This window comes from Pongo abelii, chromosome 13, assembly GCF_028885655.2.
Source record: "Pongo abelii isolate AG06213 chromosome 13, NHGRI_mPonAbe1-v2.0_pri, whole genome shotgun sequence".
NCBI lineage: Eukaryota > Metazoa > Chordata > Mammalia > Primates > Hominidae > Pongo > Pongo abelii.
Window position 1 is genome coordinate 129,067,893 of NC_071998.2, and position 19,383 is coordinate 129,087,275.

The 19,383-nt window shown below is 47.9% G+C and overlaps 1 protein-coding gene across 23 annotated transcripts in view; it reads left to right on the top strand.

Moving 5' to 3' along the window:
• Window positions 1–19,383, top strand: part of EHMT1 (euchromatic histone lysine methyltransferase 1) — a 229,824-nt gene that overhangs the window by 44,582 nt on the left and 165,859 nt on the right. Inside the window, exon 1 of one of the 23 annotated variants that reach the window (XM_054521324.2) lies at window positions 3,684–3,795. The exons of 20 other annotated variants lie outside the window; for them this stretch is intronic. In XM_054521324.2, the coding sequence (XP_054377299.1) occupies window positions 3,766–3,795 (30 nt within the window). In that variant the 5' untranslated portion in view covers window positions 3,684–3,765. Of the gene's footprint in view, window positions 1–3,683; window positions 3,796–4,949; window positions 4,969–19,383 lie in introns of those variants that run through there. 2 more of the 23 variants (XM_054521330.1, XM_054521331.1) reach the window with 2 other exon arrangements.

Consider the following 19,383-nt stretch of genomic DNA (forward strand, 5'->3'; position numbering starts at 1 on the left):
CTCACTGCAACCTCTGCCTCTTGGCTTTAAGTGATCCTCCCATCTCAGCTTCCTGAGTAGCTGGGACTACAGGCACATGCCACAATCCCCAGCTAATTTTTGTATTTTTTGTAGAGATGGAGTCTCTCCATGTTACCCAGGCTGGTGTTGAACTCCTGGGGTCAAGTGCTCTGCTCAAAGTGTTGGGATTATAATAGGTGTGAGGCATCGCGCCTTGCCTAGAATTTCTTTTCTTTTCTTTTTTTTTGAGACAGAGTCTCGCTCTGTTGCCCAGGCTGGAGTGTAGTGGCATGATCTCAGCTCACTGCAACCTCCGCCTCCCGGGTTCAAGCAATTCTCCTGCCTCAGTCTCCCGAGTAGCTGGGATTACAGGTGCCTGCCACCACACTGGGCTAATTTTTTGTATTTTTAGTAGAGATGGGGTTTCACCATGTTGGCCCAGCTGGTCTCAAACTCCTGACCTTGTGCTGGGATTACAGGTGTGAGCCACCGTGGCCGGCCCAGAATTTTATTTATTTATTTATTTATTTATTTATTTTTTGACAGAGTCTTGCTCTGTCACCCAGGCTGGAGTGCAGTGGTGCGATCTCTGCTCGCTGCAGCCTCTGCCTCCCGGGTTCCAGCGATGCTCCTGCCTCACCCTCTTGGGTAGCTGGGATTACAGGTGCACGCCACCATGCCTGGCTAATTTTTGTACTTTTAGTAGATACAGGGTTTTGCCATGTTGGCCAGGCTGGTCTCGATCTCCTGACCTCAGGTGATCCACCTGCCTCGGCCTCCCAAAGTGCTGGGAATACAGGTGTGAGCCACCGCGCCCAGTCCTGGCCTGGGATTTTTAACCTATATTTATTGTATAGATATCCACTCATTTTATTATCTCTTTCCTGTTCCTTTCTTTGAATTTATTTTGTTGTTCATTTGTACCTTCTTTAGATGGATTTGCTGTTAGCCTGTTAATTTGGGGACTTTATTTGAAGCTACAGCCTATGGTTCTTGTTCTGATAGTTGGCTTGAGCAGGAAGAGGCAGTAATGATGGGGTGATGAGGGCCATATGGCTGGTTAGGTTCTTGACAAGATCCTGGTTTTTGTTGTGAGTGGTGGGTTAATGGGTGCTCACTGCGTGATTAAAAATAGTTGACCAGCTGAAGAGCAGCATGGAGCAGTGGTAGCAGCGTCCTGTGCGCTGGAGTGGAGTGCTCAGAATCCTCAGCACACTTGAGGTACACAGAAGAAAGAAAAAGAAACATAAGCTAAATAGTAAGAAAAGGTGCATATTGCAGAGTAAAAGACTTCCCATCCCCGTTTCTGCTCTTAATCTTTCTTAAACATGTCACACTATTAATAATTTCTTATAATTCATTCCAAAAAGATGTTTGTGCACATACCAGCATCTTTCTGTTCTCTTACACGAGTCTTGGTATCATAGACATCCTGTTCTGTGATTTCCCATGCGAGCACACCAGTCTTTTCTTACCCTCTGCAAGGGCTTTTGGATATTCCCTTGTAGGGGAATAACAATGTCTATAACTAGCCTTCTGTGGGCGGGGACTCAGATCCTCTCACCTGGAGAGAAGGTGGAATGCATGTCCTTGTTCCCTGTGATCTGGGGAACTTTTGCTAGTATATCTGTAGAGTAAGCTACACACATACCATTATTCGTATTATATGTACTATGTATTATTATTACTACAAATAATAAGTACTATATAGTATATGCATAATAAATTCTGCAAAAATTTATCTTACAGATTATATATTTTACAGATTATATATAAGTAAAATTATACTACCAATAGAGAATTGCTCAACCAAGGGGTATGTACTTTTTTTGTTTTAAGAGATGGAGTTCTCGTTGTGTGGCCCAGGCTGGCCTTGGACTCCTGGGCTCAAGTGATCCTCCTGCCCCAGTCTCCCAAGGAGCTGGGACTACAGGCGCATGCCACTGAGCCTGGTGGTGTGTGTTTTTAAAATTTGATAACTATTGCCAAGTTGCCCCCAGAGAGATTTTATTAAATGAGAATTCCCTGTTTATCCATATTTTTTTTTTTCTTTTGAGACTGAGTTGTGCTCTGTTGCCCAGGCTGGAGTGCAGTGATGTGATCTCTGCTCACTGCAACCTCAGCCTCCCGAGTAGCTGGGATTACAGGCGCCCACCACCACACTCGGCTAATTTTTGTATTTTTAGTAGAGACTGGGTTTCACCACGTTGGCCAGGCTGGTCTCGAACTCCTGAGCTCAGGCGATTCCCCCCCTTGGCCTCCCAAAGTGCTGGGATTACAGGCATGAGCCATTGCATCTGGCCCGATACTCTCATTAACAGACTTTAATTTTTTTTTTGCCAGTTCAGTAAGTGGAAAATGGCATCTTTGTTGCTTTAAATGTATTTTCAGTTGCATTTGTTTTTATTAGTCATATGCATTTATTTCCCTTAGTTTGCCTTCTCTGTTCTTTGTCCATATGGGGGAGGGAGCCGAGGTGGAGGGCAGGATTCTCTTCAGTTTCTGTGTGGGCTGCAGATAGGTTTGTAAATGACCATGCTCTGTTGCCTTAAGATGGATCTGTTGACATTGTGTTTTCTACATTTGAACTTGGAGTCCCATGTCTGGGTTGTTTGCTCTTGGCTGGGTGGAACCTGTGTACTTAAAGAGGAATCATTTTCATTGCTTTTCGGACATGGTGTTTTGTTGGTGCGTCTCCTCCCTGGCTGGTAAGCACAGCTTGCGGGCCTGGCTCTGTTGGACCACCCACTTCGCAACTCTTGGGCAGTCAACACTGATATTGTACCAGAAAGTGTGGGGGAGTTATAGAGTAGCATTTATAGAGAAGGATTAGTGTTATTTACTTTCATGTGACCTTAAAAATAGAAAATAATATTTGTGCTTTTATTTTGCAGTTTGCCTGGAACCTGAATACGCTATTTTAAAAAAATTCCCTATTTTTATAGAAAAAGGACTTCACATATTTATTGTTTTGTATTAAGAGCTACAAACAAGTGGGTCTTGATTGGAGAGCTGCCATAGCTGTATAAGGGTCTCTCCCTGTAGGAAATTTGGAGCTGGGGTGAGCATGGGAGGTGATGTTCGGCAGCAGCCTGAGTGTGGGGAGGCTGCTGGGCTCGAACCTGCGTCGTGCAGGTGCGTCCTGGAGCTACTCCTTGTGGCAGAAGCATTGCCCTGAGACCCAGCCCTGGTATGCTCGGCACTGGGACAGGAGCTCCGGTGGGAGGTGCGCATTGCGAGCTGGTGTTTTCTGTTTGCTTTCCTACCCACTGTCATGTTGTGGGCTCTTGGCCCTAGAGGTAAAATGTCTCTGTGAGTTGAGTTCCTTGTGAGAGGGCTTGTCCCCACATTCCATGTCTAGGTTTTTGTTAGTATTTTTTCAACGGAGCTAATCCTGAGAGGCCCTACGAGCAGTGATTGCTTTGTGGGATGAGCTGTGTTGATGGTTTCTGTGGAGGGACCTTCACATTTTAGGGTGAAAACAATAAATGTCTCGTTAAATGGTTTCCATCTGAGAACACTCAGATTGTTTTAAAATGGTTGTGAATGCGAGGGTTTAAGCTGCTTCCGAGGAGGCCTGGAGGTGCCTGGGCGGCCGCGTGCAGCTCTGGAATCCTGCCGCTGGGGCAGCCTCCATTTCGTGAGATGGCTCTGGAGCATGCCCAGTGCGTGGAGCCTTCAGAGGGAGCCGCCGAGCTGGGCTACTGTGATTTCTCTGCAGTTGGCCGCAGTCAACAATTGCACTAAGACAGGAGGAAAAAAGTGATGGGGTACAAGCAAGAGACGTGGTATTTGGTACTTTTTTTCCTTTGCTTAATCCCTCTTTCTTTTACATTGGTGCTTCTAGGCTGGGGTCAGGGCCTGCAGAGCAGGGACGCTTCCTGTGATGGTGGGGACACTTTCTTGTCCTCCATGCTTCTTCCCTGCCAAAATAACCCTGTTTTGCTCTCTGGTCACCCACCATGTGTGCTTTCTTGGGAGTGGGATGGGAGGTCCCCTCCAACTGAGGGTACTGAGAACAGCTCAGGCCCGTTCTGCATTTGCTGATAGCAGGAGGAACTCTGACCTTTTTCAGTTATGCTGATGATAAACCAGGACTTTTTCCCTTGTTTGAACATTTATAAAGAGCGTGCTTGAACTTTTTTGCTGACTAGCAGTGTTTTCCTGTTTTATTCTCCTACCTGCCCCCATGGCAGCTTCAGTGGTGGAGGGAGTGAGGCTGGGAAGGGATGACACTGCCAGGTGAGCAGGAACCAGGGACCCTGGGACCAGAGGCCAGGCTGTGCAGGGCAAGGGCTGGCCCTGCCACAGTGCAGCTGGCTCTTTGCCATGCAGGCTGCAGAAAGGGAAATCTGTCTGCCTTGGATGTGAGGATGGCATTGACCACTCATCAGGAGAGCTGGGAACAGAGCCTCCCCCTCGGAGCCTGTGTAGTCCCCGTCCACACGTGTGGGTTGTGTGATGATCCTGTCTGCGTGTTCATTGGGAGACTCCATTTTCCGTGGAATGGTGAGGAGGGTAGAGAGGCAGCAGTCTCCACTTGGATTTTCTAAGCAATTCCACAGAAAATAAGACGTTGCACAAGCAAGTGCTGGGCACATCTTAGGGAGAGACCTAGTGAGGAGGGCTGTGTTTTAATTAATTAATTAATTGTAAATAACAGGATTAGAGCAGATTGGTTCATAGCTGCCTGTTCTAGAACCGTATTCTTCGAACAAAAGGGTGGGGGATGGTAGGCTTCTCTCCTAGCTCTGAGGAAACTCCAGCTCAGCGCACAGCATGAGGAGGACGAGGGAACAATAGGGCGTTCCTTTGTGCCTGCCCTTGAAACGCGGTGGAGGCCACTCAGTGAGCCCGGGCAGTGCCATCGCTCACGTGTCCCCAGCAGCAGTGGCGTCTGTGGGGATGCTGTGCACTGGAAATTGGCACTGTTTTGGGTAGTGGTTCTGAGAGGAACTGTTTAACCAGGTATGCAAATGTGCTGATGCAGGAATGTTTTTGAACACCTGTGATGTAAATTTTAACGGTGGTTAATGTTAGCAGCTCCACCTGGGTTAGCTCAACCCTTAGAGATTATTTGTTCTCATCTCTTTGGAGTTGAAAATGTACTTTTCTAGGAGCCATTTCCCCAGGCCATGTGGAGGTCAGGCATCGGCTGGTTCTGGCCTCACTCTACTCGTCCTCCTTCCCGCTCTGTGGAGAGGGTGGCTTGAAGGAGACGGGCAGCAGGTGTGTGACTGCAGCCCCGGGGCACGGGCAGAGGCTGGCATGTGGGGAAAGCAGGACCCGGGAGGCTGTAGCTTAAGGAGACATTTGTTTTTTATTTGAAGAGAATTTTAGAGATGGGAATTTTAGAGATGGGGTGGTGGTGGATTTTAGCATTAGAGATTTCTGGCTTCTGCTTGAAGCACTGTGAATAGGGGACAAAATAATAAATAACCAAAGAGAAAAAGTTCATGTAAGTAAAGTAGAAGTTTTGGTGTGTTTTCTTGAAAGGAAATTGTCTGCAGTGAAAGCGTTGTATTTTTAGAGAACTCGGGGAGGAAAATGCTGTTGTGCTGCCTATCACACGGGTCTGGCCATTTTGACATCTGAAATCTTATAGGAATTTGTCTTATTGAGAGTATATGCTGCTTATTTGGTTTCGTAGAATCCAGAAAAGAGCCTATCCAAATTATCCTTACCTTCAGAGTAAATTACCTTTTAGAATTGTAGCAGGTGGCACATAGGACCTCTCAGAGGGACTGCACCTTGTACAAGAAGAAAAGTGAGAGGGTGTTGCAAAGGAGAGCTCCCACCTCCTTTATAGACTTTTGCAGAACAGGTTTCTTCCTTTCGACCTGGGAGAAGAGGCAGGACCAGTGGGGAGGCAGACAAGTGGGTGAAGGAAGACTAAAGGAAGAAGGGACGCGCTGATCGAGAAGACAAGGAGTGCTGATGGCTTTGGGCACCAGCTGTCTACTCCAGAGAGTCTGACCTGGACTTGCAGGGTCCTGCTAGAAGAGAAATCCTTGCTTCCTTCTCCTCCTGTCTTCTTCCTCTCCCTCCATTCTCCTTCCTCTCCCTTGTATTCACCCACCCACCACTCACCCACCCATCCCTCCATCCATCTATTGTCTGCCATCCACCTATTGTCTGCCATCCACCTCACCACCCACCCATTTATTTACCCACCTACTCATCCATTCACCTGTCCACATCCATCTATTCATCCACCAACCATCACATATTAATGACTTACTATATACTAGAACTACTAGTACTGACACTTGAGTATATTTGTGGACAAAGCACCAGAAATCCAGAACATTTGTAGCATCCTGAAAAGAAACCTTATACCATTAGCAGTTCCTTCCCGTGTCCCCCGCTCCCCCCACCCAGCCCCTGGCAACCACTCATCTGCTTTCCTTCCCTGTCGATTTGCCTGTTCTCTGTTGTCTTTGGTGCCTGACTTCTTTCACTCAACTTAGTGTTTTCTTTCTTTCTTTTTTTTTTGGTTTTATGGACAGTGCTGCCATGAACATTCATGTGCGAGTTTTCGTGTGGACCTGGGTTTTCATTTCTTCGGATATCCCGGGAGTGGGATAACTGGTTCATATGGTGACTGTCTGTTTTAAGCATTGGAGTAAATGCCAAGTTGTTTTCTTTTTTTGGAGACGGAGTCTCGCTCTGTCCCCCAGGCTGGAGTGCAGTGGCGCAATCTCGGCTCACTGCAAGCTCCGCCTCCCGGGTTCTCGCCATTCTGCTGCCTCAGCCTCCAGATTAGCTGGGACTACGTGCGTGCGCCACTGCGCCCAGCTAATTTTTGTATTTTTAGTACAGACGGGGTTTCACCGTGTTGGGCGAGATGGTCTTGAACTCCTGACCTCAGGTGATCCGCCTGCCTCGGCCTCTCAAAGTGCTGAGATTACAGGCATGAGCCACTGTGCCCGGCCGAGAAGTAGGTTCTTGATGTATCCTTCATGTCTCGTCTTCCCTCTCGCACCCTGCGCCCTTCTCGCCCAGTGCTTACTCTTTGGTGGGTGCTGGCCCCCTGCTTCAAGAACAGACTGAGGATCCCTGGAAAGATGCCCCCACAGCATGTGCACTCACCGACTCCACCCAAGACGCCCCCACAGCACGTGCACTCACCGACTCCACCCAAGACGCCCCCACAGCACGTGCACTCACCGACTCCACCCAAGACGCCCTCCACAGCACGTGCACTCACCGACTCCAACCAAGACGCCCCCACAGCACGTGCACTCACCGACTCCACCCAAGACGCCCCCACAGCACGTGCACTCACCGACTCCACCCACTGCCTACCCAGGGCCCAGCTGCTCCAGCAGCTCTTCCCTGGCCTCTCCCCCACCTTCACTTTTTGCTCTTTTCGGAGCATTCATTGCCTTTATAGTACACAGACTTGTGTCCCTATGTAAAAAAAGCTTTGCTTTTGTTTTTTCTCTCTGTTTAAAAAAAAAAAAATCTCCTTATGTTGGCCAGGCTGTTCTTGAACTCCTGGCCTTACGTGATGCTCCCATCTGGGCCTCTCAAAGCGCTGATATTACAGGTGTGAGCCACGATGCCTGGGCCAAAAAGCTTTTTTTGGAGACGGAGTCTTCCTCTGTCGCCCAGGCTGGAGTGCAGTGTCGTGATCTCCGCTCTCTGCAACCTCTGCCGCCCGGGTTCAAGCAATTGTCCTGCCTCAGCCTCCCCACACAGCCTCAGCTGGGTTTACAGGTGTGTGCCACCACGCCCAGCTAATGTTTTTGTATTTTTAGTAGAGATGAGGTTTCACCTTGTTGGCCAGGCTGGTCTCTTAACTCTTGGCCTCAAGTGATCCGCCTGCCTCAGCCTCCCAAAGTGCTGGGATTACAGGCGTGAGCCACCGTGCCTGGGCTGAAAAAAGCTTCTCTTGATCCTGCTTCCCACCAGCTTCACGTCAGTTCTTTGCCCTTCTTTGCGCCAAACTCCTCCAAAGATTTGTGGTTTTTTCATGGTGTGTGCATCCTCCCCCATTCTCCCTTAGATCCTTAGTCAGATCTTGCACCTCCACCCCCAGGGCAACAAAACCATCCTGGTTAAGGTCTCTGTCGGTAGACATCCTTCCTTGGCTAGTCCCCTCTCCTGCCCTGACCCGGTAGTGTCCTCACTTAGTCCTTGGGCCTTGCTATCCTGCCCCCTCCCCACGGTGCTGAGTGCAGCTCAGCTTCTGACTCTGGTGTCGTGTGCCCACATGCGAGCTCTGTCTCCCGTCCTCCCTCCTCCCCCCGGTGCTGGGTGCAGCTCAACCTCTGACTCTGGTGTCCTGTGCCCACGTGCGAGCTCTGTCTCCTGCTCACTTCATGGCTTCCCATCTGCCTCCCTCCTCTTTGCCTTTCTTGCAGGTGCTTCTGCCTTCTGACTTCCTCAGAAGAAGTCACCTGCGCCTCCCTCTTCTGACTGGTTTCCCTGGCCACCTGTCCTTCTGGGGGCAGGTCTGCAGCACATCAGCCCAGGGAACCAGTTAGTCCTCACTGAGGCCCTGCCCCTCCTGGCTCCAGTTCCTACTGGCCTGTCTGCCCGTCCTCCTTGTGAATCCTCCCTGGGGTATAGCGGGGTTTAGCGCTCTCCTGGGCACTGTGTCCAGGGGAAGGAGGAGCCGGAGCTGCCTTTCCATCCTCTGTCCACTCGCCTTTGCCGCCGTTTTCATTCTGGGAGGACTTTCTCGGAGTGCAGGCTACCTTTTTTCTTTCTTGCTGCCCTACCTCCTGTGGCCACACCCTCTGGCCTGTGGGTCTTGGCTTGGCTTTGTCATCATCCACTGTTGTGTGACTCTTGTTCCAGGGTAAGCCGCTGTGCACGTGGTTGAATATAACAGAGGGCTGTCCCGGGCCATGAGCTGTGTCAGAACTCTGAACCCTTCCAGTGCCACCGTGTGCTTGACTTGCAGATTAGTGAGGGTGTCTTGCCTATAGTTACTGTTTTCCTGTATAATTATTCTGTTAACCCTTTTATAGCTAATAAGTGAGCTGAAATTCTTAAATTTTTTTGATTCAGTGTAAGAAAAAAGCAGAAGGAAATATACAGAAAGTTAACTTGCTTATTTCTGAATTGTGGGATTGCCAGTGATTTTGTATGTTTTGGAATATAATTAAGTTTTTTTTACAGAGAGCATGTATTAGCTTTACTGTAAGAAAAAATTAATGGAAACCCTCATTTATATGTAACTTAATTCATATGATTAATGCTTATCACTTAAAAAACATATAGTAAAAACCTGAAGGGAAGATGACCCTGAAGTTAGATAATGCTCTGTCAAAACAAAGCGACCCAAAGACCCGAAGAGTTGGATCCTTTTCTTTTTTTCTTTTTTCTTTTTTTTTTTGAGACAGTCTCGCTCTGTCTTCCAGGCTGGGGTGCAGTTGTGTGACCTTGGCTCATCGCAACCTCTGCCTCTCGGGCTCAAGCTATTCTCCCACCACAGCCTATCGAGTAGCTGGGACTACAGGCGTGTGCCACCATGCCCAGCTAATTTTTTGGGTATGTTTTGTAGAGATGGGGTTTTGCCATGTTGCCCAGGCTGAGCTTGAACCCTTGAGCTCAAGCTTTCCACCAGCCTTGGCCTTCCAAAGTGCTGGGATCACAGGCATCAGCCACTGTGCCTGGGCCTGAATCCTGTACTTGGAATCCTGATGAAATAAGGACCCCAGCCCTGCAGTGCTGTGGCCCAGGCCTTGCCCCGACACGTGGCTGTGGAGAGGCTGTGGCCCCTTAGTCCTTGTGTTCGTGCTGCGTCCCTTCTCCCTCCACTCAGTGAAGCTCCCCCAGCACTTCCTGTCCAGCAGACATGACAGTGCAGAGACCCCAGGATTCTTCCAGGGCTCCGGCTACATACAGATGTGAAGAATTATTTACCTTTCGCTCTCATTCTGTGCTGAGTGTCAGGCACGAGATGTGTGATAGTGCCATAGAGGGCATGCAGCAGGTGGTGCGAGCATCTGGCTCTGCTGACTGGAAAAGATAGGTGCACAAATGTAAAACCGTATCACTTTTGTCTCTTTTTTAAAAAGAATACTTCATTTTCATAGAGTATTTTAAGTTAACACGTAGTAGGTTTATTGTTATTTGTATAGGAGGTTTTGACATGGTAAAACTAACTTGGTGCCATTTTCATAAAGTATTTTATGTTAACATGTAAGTTTATTGTTATTTGTACAGGAAGTTTTGACATGGTAAAACTAACTCGGTGCCATTTTCATAGAGTATTTTATGTTAACACGTAGTAGGTTTATTGTTATTTGTACAGGAAGTTTTGACATGGTAAAACTAACTCGGTGCCATTTTCATAGAGTATTTTATGTTAACACGTAGTAGGTTTATTGTTATTTGTACAGGAAGTTTTGACATGGTAAAACTAACTTGGTGCCATTTTCATAAAGTATTTTATGTTAACATGTAGGTTTATTGTTATTTGTACAGGAAGTTTTGACATGGTAAAACTAACTTGGTGCCATTTTCATAGAGTATTTTATGTTAACACGTAGTAGGTGTATTATTTGTACAGGAGGTTTTGACATGGTAAAACTAACTTGGTGCCATTTTGATAAAGTATTTTAAGTTAACACGTAGTAGGTTTATTGTTATTTGTACAGGAGGTTTTGACATGGTAAAGCTAACTTGGTGCCATTTTCATAAAGTATTTTATGTTAACACGTAGTAGGTTTATTGTTATTTGTACAGGAAGTTTTGATACATGGTAAAACTAACTTGGTGCCATTTTCATAAAGTATTTTATGTTAACACGTAGTAGGTTTATTGTTATTTGTACAGGAAGTTTTGATACATGGTAAAACTAACTCGGTGCTATTTTCATAAAGTATTTTATGTTAACACGTAGTAGGTTTATTGTTATTTGTACAGGAAGTTTTGATACATGGTAAAACTAACTTGGTGCCATTTTCATAAAGTATTTTATGTTAACACGTAATAGGTTTATTGTTATTTGTACAGGAGGTTTTGACATGGTAACACTAACTTGGTGCCATTCTGGTAACTCATGTGGACAAAATCCCTTTGGGGTACTCAGTGCTGTTTGAGTGTGACGTGGTGCTGAGAATGAAAAGTTTGGGAATTGCTGTTTTACCGTAAACCAAAGCGCCTGGCGCAGTACTGCAGTGAACCAACCAACCAACCAGTTTCTGCCTCTCATAGGCTGACATTCTGATTGGGGATAAGTTTCACATTTTTGTGTCACATCTTTCAAAACAGTCAACTCCTTAGGTTTAAGGTCTTTTTATCAACATGGAGATTTTGAATGAAATTCAGCCATGAATGTGTGTGTGTTTTCCCATGCTATCTCAATTGTATTACAGAGCAGTGTTGTGGAAACATTTAAAAAACAATCTCTGACATGAGTAGGAATGTGGTCTTCTACCAGGAACTTTACTGATTGCAGAGAATTTATTAATATTACTATACCTTGTGGTTTTCCGCATGCAGGTTTAAGCCTGCATTTACACTTCTAACCACAAGGTGGTGCTTTTGTTCTAAGTCCGAAGGCTGACACTGGGCTGGACAGAGCTTGAGAACCAGTTTTATATGGATTGATTTTTTGCCAATTTAAGATGATTCTGCTTTGAAGTGCTTAGCAAAGAACCTTACCTTCCTTTTGCATCAGGGTTGTCTCATCTTAGAGTGACATCCTAGAGTGTGTAGGAACCTCCCAGCAGGTGTTTATTGGGCACCCCTTACCTGTGTGCTAGTCTGGGTGCCTGGTGGTGCTCAGAGCTGGCCTGGACAAGTCCCCAGGGGTTTGTGGTCCCTTACCACTCTCGACTGCTGCTTTTATGTTTGTTGTATTTCTGATAGGACTGTTGCTCACGTTACTCTTCTGATCTGAAAAAAGAAATAGGCTTCTCATTTTTTCATGGTGTGTAAGTTCTGTACACCTTATTTTTATGTCTCATGTTGTTCTGAAGAGGAGATGGGTGTCCTGGGAGGCAGGGCAGCCGTGTCCAGCTGCAGTGTCCTTGGTGGCTGAGCTGAAGCAGCGTACAGCTCCGGCTTCGAGGATGCGCCAGGGAGTGTGTGGAGGTCATGTTTGCGTCCCTCCCTCAGACCCGCACTCCCAGCCTGTGCTTTACACCAGACAACTCCTGGCGAAACTGCGCTGCTGCCCTGCCTGACACTGGCCCTGCCCTCAGGGAGGCTCTGGCCGGGGCTGCCGGTGTTCGTCAGTGTCTTCAAAACTTGTTTCTCACATTAGAAAAATGTTAAGGCCCGTCATTTCCTGGTGGTAATTGTGTCAGAGTATGTATGAATTGAAAAGGTGGAAAATGACAAAATTACTATGAATATAGTAAGATTAAAAAACAGCATCTGTATGTGTCGACATATTACTTAGCCTCCCGGAGCCAATACTGGCAGGACCTGGGAGTCTGTGTGTCCCTCCTAGGGCCGCACTGTCCTCTGGAGCCTGGGGGCTGAGGCCTTGATCGGGGGCAGGACAATCTGTTGTCTTGGAATAGAGGCCAGGAGGCCCAGACAGGTGCTGACCAGCTAAAGCTGCTTTTTTTCACACTCTGTTTGAAATACAGTTAGTGGAGAGAGGCAGTGGGGCGATCCGGGGTGGGCAGGGAGGCGTTCTAAAACACCAAGTCATTCCTCACAGGGCCTGGAGCACAGTGAGCTTAGAAGACCAGCACCGTAACACATGCTTCCATTTACGAGGCAGTGGCGGGGCAAGGGGGGCTGCACGTGTGACCCGCCTGCACCAGGGCCTCCTGAGGGCCAACCTCTCCATCGAGCCCTGTTCTGAGACCAAATTCCAGGTGCCGAAAGACATTAAACAGGATTGTGCTCTTCACTGGCATCTATCAAAGAACACCAACGTGATATAAATTAAAACCCACAGTAAAATCTCAGAATTCCGTCCCCTTTTCTGGCTCTCCCACACTCTGCAGGCTGACGGAGAATCTCACTGTTGGCCAGTGTCCCCAGATGCCCTGACTCTCGGCTCCAGCACTCTTTGTGTTCTGTCTGGTCTCGAAGAGCAAGTCCAGGTAGCTGTGGCGCCGCCTGTGCCTTGCCTCCTGCAGTCTGCCTACGATTGCACGACTCACCTCTTGATGTGTGAGACCCGCCATTTATATTTAATCATCATCTTAGAGTATATTCTTCCAGTAGTTGTAGAATACGTATTTTGTGCCCATGCTAGGTGCCGGGGTTGCAAAGGTGGATAGGGGCTCCTTTTGTAAGTGGGAGGCAGGCTTGTGTGGGTCACCACAGGGCAGCCCGTGATGAGCTGCAAGGGCCATCTGAGCCCCGAAAGCTCGCTGCATAGTTGGAGAGTCGCGGGAAGCAGGGGGAAGGGTGATGGTCTGGGCCATACTGCTGCTGGAATTTTAAGTAGCTTGGTGTGACTGGCACGTAGGATTTCTGACCTGAAAATCGTTGGGCTAGGTTAGAAATCGGCAAACTTCTGTAAAGGACCAGGTATGTGGGGTGTGGGCCGCGTAAGGTCTCTGATGCATATTCTTTTTTATTTTTACAACTTAAAAAATTAAAAAAAAATTCATTCTTAGCTTGTGGGAAGTAAGAAAGCAGGCTGGGCTGGATTTGGCCCGGGGGCCGCACGCCTGGCCTAGATTGCTGCAGCTCCTTCTGTGCCTTGTCATGAAGTGTGAACTTGATTCCATGGGCAGTGGGAAGCCACTGAATTTTTAAAGATGATGGTAAGGTCACAATTTTAGAAAGATAATTTTAACTGCAGAATAGATGCTAGACTGAAAAGGGGAGAGGCTGGAATTAGAAAAATGAGTTGCTAGATTATTCCTATTACCACTGACTTGAGGAATAATGTGGCTTAAAATAAGAAGGTAGCAGTGGAATTTGATGGAATATTTAGGAGGCATAGAATTTGGTGACCAATAGGAGGGGTTGGTGTTGAGGGAGCATGAGTAGTTTATTTTCTCTTTACTTTTTAAATTTTATTTATTTATTTATTTTTGAGATAGAGTCTTGCTCTGTTGCCCAGGCTGGAGTGCAGTGGCGTGATCTCTGCTCACTGCAAGCTCCGCCTCCCAGGTTCCCGCCATTCTCCTGCCTCAGCCTCCCGCGTAGCTGGGACTACAGGTGCCCGCCACCATACCTGGCTAAATTTTTTTTGTTTTTTGAGACAAGAGTTTCGCTCTGTCACAAGGCTGGAGTGCAGTGGCGAGATCTCGGCTCACTGCAACCTCCACCTCCCGGGATCAAGCGATTCTCCTGCCTCAGCCTCCTGAGTAGCTGGGATTATAGGCATGCACCACCACGCCCGGCTGGTTTTTGTATTTTTAGTAGAGATGGGGTTTCACCATGTTGGCCAGGCTGGTCTTGAACTCCTGACCTCAAATGATCCACCCGCCTCGGCCTCCCAAAGTGCTGAGATTACAGGCGTGAGCCACCGCGCCCGGCCATTACGCCTGACTAATTTTTTTGTTATTTTTAGTAGAGACAGGGTTTCACCGTGTCAGCCAGGATGGTCTCGATTTCCTGACCTCATGATCTGCCTGCCTCGGCCCTGCAAAGTGCTGGGACTACAGGCGTGAGCCATCGCGCCCGGCCTATATTTTATTTTTTTTGAGACAGGGTCTCACTCTGTTGCCCAGGCTGGAGTGCAGTGGCGCGATCTTTGCTCGCTGCAACCAGCGCCTCCTGGGATCAAGTGATCCTCCTGCCTCAGCCTCTGAAGTAGCCGGGACTACAGGTGTGTACCACCACACCCGGCTAATTTTTACATTATCTGTGGAGACGGGGTCTCCTTATGAGACAGCCAAATGCCTAGGCAGATAAAAAGGAGTCCCTGGAGAATCTCCGCCCTGCCGCACAATCCTTTATGCCAAATGCTTTTGTGCAGAGGAGGGAACCTGCCCACAGGGGGACTGGAGTCCGCATGAGCGCTGAGGGAAGTGGGTGGAGCCACAGGGGACTGGAGCCAGCATGTGCACTGGAGGAAGTGGGTGGAGCCACAGGGGACTGGAGCCCGCACGCGCCCTGGGGGGAAGTGGCTGGAACCCGCATGCGCACTGGGCAAAGTGGGTGGAGCCACGGGACGGGAGCGCGCATGCACATTGGTGGAAATGGGTGGAGCCCCAAGGGACTGGAGCCCCTATGGGCACTGGTGGAAGTGGGTGGAGCCACGGGGGACTGGAGCCCACATGCGCACTGGGGGAAGTGGGTGGGATCACGGGGAATTCCGCCTTCCGCAGGGGAGGAGCTTCTCTTTTCAGTTCCTGAGTGAGGGCCTGGGATTCCATCTGTGAGGTGGGGGTCCTGTAAGCAGGACGCCATCCCGCTTTGCTGAGAGTTTTTATTTTTTCCTTTTTGCCCAATAAAACCTTGCTCTACTCACCCTTTAGTGTGTCCTGTCCTCGTGTCTAAATTTTCCTGGTTGTGTGATAAGAACCGGGTTTTAGCTGAACTAAGGATCAAAATTCTCCAACACTTTCGTTGCCCAGGCTGATCTTGAACTCCTGGGCTCAAGCGATCTTCCCACCTCGACCTCCCAAGGTGCTGGGATCACAGACATGAGTTGTCACAGCCAGCCACTGACTGGACTTTTTTTTTTTTTTTTTGAGACAGAGTTTCTCTCTGTTGCCCAGCCTGGAGTGCAGTGGCACAATCTCTGCTCATTGCAACCTCCACCTCCCAGGTTTAAACGATTCTCCTGTCTCAGTCTCCTAAGTAGCTGGGATTACAGCGTGTGGCACCATGTCTGGCTAATTTTTGTATTTTTTTGTAGAGATGGGGGTTTCGCCATGTTGCCCAGGCTGGTCTTGAACTCTTGGACTCCAGGGATCTGCCTACCTCGTCCTCCTAAAGTGCTGGGATTACAGGCATGAGCCACCAGGACTTGCCTGACTGGACATTTTTAATTTTTTTTTTTTGAGATGGAATCTCCCTCTTTCGTCCGGGCTGCTCACCGCAAGCTCTGCCTCCCGGGTTCACGCCATTCTCTTGCCTCAGCCTCTTGAGTAGCTGGGACTACAGGCGCCTACCACCACTCCCGGCTAAGTTTTTGTGTTTTTAGTAGAGACGGGGTTTCATCGTGTTAGCCAGGACTAGGCATTTTTAATGAAGGGGGTACACAGAGTCAGCCACAGTGGTGTTTATAATTGACAAAAAGAGTTGGTTGGGTAGATTGTGATGTTACTATATAACACAACACTGTTGTGTATCTTAAAAAAATAGTGTTGTCAGCTGAGCACGGTGGCTCGTGTCTGTAATCCCAGCACTTTGGGAGGCCGAGGCGGGCGGATCACGAAGTCGGGAGATTGAGACCATCCTGGCTAATACGGTGAAACCCCGTCTCTACTAAAAATACAAAAAAAAAAAAACCAAAAAAAAAAACGGGCGTGGTGGCGGGCCGCCTGTAGTCCCAGCTACTCAGTAGGCTGAGGCAGGAGAATGGCGTGAACCCGGGAGGCGGAGCTTGCAGTGAGCCGAGATGGCGCCACTGCACTCCAGCCTGGGCGACAGAGCGAGACAACGTCTCAAAAAAAAAAAAAAAAAAAAAAAAAAGTTGTCAAAATCTTAATCAGATTTAGTGGAAAAATAGATTAAAAACTAGTATATTATATAATCCACTAATATAAAAAATCTGTAAGGGATATACTAAGATGTTTACTGTTGATGGTAAGATTAGGGGCCATTTTTGTTTCTTGTGATTTGTTTTTTCTCTCCTGGTGACACTGCTAGAGCCCCCAGCACAGTGTTTGAATGCTGTGGAAGTGGCACCTCCATGGCTTTTCCTGATCGCTGGGGGGAAGCATTAAGCCTTTCACCATAACGCTGCTAAGTTACTAATCACAAGATTTTCATAGATATCCTTTATCAGGTTGAACTTTTTATTGTGAAATACTTTTTCTCCCTCCGTTGTCACGATCATGTGCTTTCTGTCCGTGTCAGTGCCCTGCGTGTAGTCGTGCGTGTTCTGTCTGGTGTTCCTGTCTCGCCGCGTTGGGGTAGCCCCACTCACCTGGGATGATACCTTCTGAGATCCCTAGTTGATGCCTGAAATCACAGATAGTACTGAACTCTCTATATACCAGGTTTTTTCTTAGACACATATACCGATGGTAAAGTTTAGTTTATAAATCAGGCACAGTAAAAGTTATATGAATATCCCCCCCGCCCCCACCCGAAAAACGTATTGCACTCTACTCAGTCGTCGGCGTCTTGTGATCTGTCGATCTGATGAGGGAGACGGCCGCCCAGCAGCTGGCAGATGGGCATTGGTTACAGGATGGACATGGGGACAGAGAGAGGACTCACATCCGGGGCAGGACTGATGGGGCAGTGCGAGAGTTAGCATGCTACTCAGAGCAGTGTGCAGCTGAAAACTGAGAAGTTGTTTATTTATTTTATTTTATTTTATTTTTTTGAGACAGTGTCTCGCTGTTTCGCCCAGGCTGGAGTGCAATGGCGCGATCTCGGCTCACTCTGGGTTCAAGTGATTCTCCTGCCTCAGCCTCCTGGGTAGCTGGGATTACAGGCACGCGACATGCCCAGCTAATTTTTGTACTTTTAGTAGAGACGGGGTTTCACCATGTTGGCCAGGCTGGTCTCGAACTCCTGACTTCGTGATCTGCCCACCTCGGCCTCCCAGAGTGCTGGGATTACAGGTGTGAGCCACCTGTGCCCGACCTGAGAAATTGTTTATTTCTGGAATTTTTCATTTAATATTTTTGGACTTGGTTGACTGTGGATAACTGAAACTGTGGCAAGCAAAACCACGGATCGGTGGTCTGCTGCGATTGATCTTCAGGTTCAAGCAGCCTTGCACCTGGGATACATCTCGGGTGATCCTCAGTGTGGCACCCTCTTGACATGTGGTTGCATTCATTTGCTGATGTTTTGTTAGTGGTTACCGAGGCTGTGACAGGACTGATGTGGAGTTCCCTTTGTTTTCTGTGTAATGCTGTTCTCACAGAAGGCGCTGGGAGGTGTTTCCTCCTATTCTTACTAATTCATGAGCACTGATAGGGTTGAGCATTTTCCTATGTCTTGGCCATTTGGGAATGCCTGTTTAATTCACTTGCCCGTTTTTATGTTGTCTTTTTAAAAAAACTGATTTGTAGTTCTTTCCTTATAGAGTTAAGAGTAAGTAAAGCTATTGTACGTAGCCAAATACATTGGATATTTTTTTCTGTGTTTTAAAGTTTATTTATTTTTACCATATAAATGTTTGAAATATTTTGGTAGTTAAATCTGTAAAGCTTTTCCTTTGTGATTTCTGGCCTTGACATTGTGCTTAGAGTCAGGAGTTCCTTGTTTCAGGGCTGTCAGGTATTTTTTCCTGCTGTTTTTGCGATTTATTGTTTTACGATTCTTTCACTCATTGATCTGCAATGCTGATGGCCTTCTCCTCCCAGTACTTAGCCAGCTGCCTCAGTGTCTCAGTGAGTGTTTTGTTATTATCCCTTCCTGCTGATGTGAAATGCCTCTTTACGTTGTATCTGTATCTTGTATTGTATTCCAGTTTTTAGATTAAAGTCTTGTGGATTTTTTTTTTAGTTGCTTATGCTATTAAAAGCATGAAGTGGGACCAGGTGCGGTGGCTTACACCCATAATCCCAGCACTCTGGGAGGCCGAGGGGGGGGCGGATCACTTGAGGCCAGGAGTTCAAGACCAGCCTGGCCAACATGGAGAAACCCCATCTCTACTAAAAATACAAAATTAGCCGGCGTGATGGTGCACGCCTATAATCCCAGCTACTTGGGAGGCCGGGGCAGGAGAATCACTTGAACTGGGGAGGCAGAGGTTGCAGTGAGCTGAAATTGTGCCACTGCACTCCAGCCTGGGTGACAGAGCCAGACTCTGTCTCAAAAAAACAATTATCAAGTGGGTCATAATTTGCATGGAAATAAATTATGTATAGATTTACCAGAAGAAATAGTCCATGAAAAAAGGTAGAGATTGTACTGTTCACGTTCTGTGTGAGATACCAGTGTTTTTCATCAGTACCGTTTGTCCATTGTGAGATGGTCCTGCACCATGTTTTCTTAGCAACCATGGCAGAAGGTAGTTGGAAATTAGATACTGCAGTCTATCAGAGAGGCCGCGGTGTGGGGGGATGCAAAGAAGGTGCACTGTGTGCGGGGCACCACCTGTGCAGACCCTAACCCCGAGCTGCTCTGCACACCACACTGGGGCCGCTGCGTGAGACTGGTGAGGCTGGACACTTGCGTGCGAGTCGCGTGAAGCAGGCTTGTCACTCACAGATGAGCAGGGGACAGCAGAGGCCGGGGCTCATGGTGATCTGGCCCCCAAGGCTCAGGCAAGTGCCCAGGGTGGATGGGGTCTTGTCTGCGTATCTGTGTGTGCCCCATGTTGTACTGCAGTTGGGAGACCCCGAAAGTGCTCTCTATTTTGGGTTT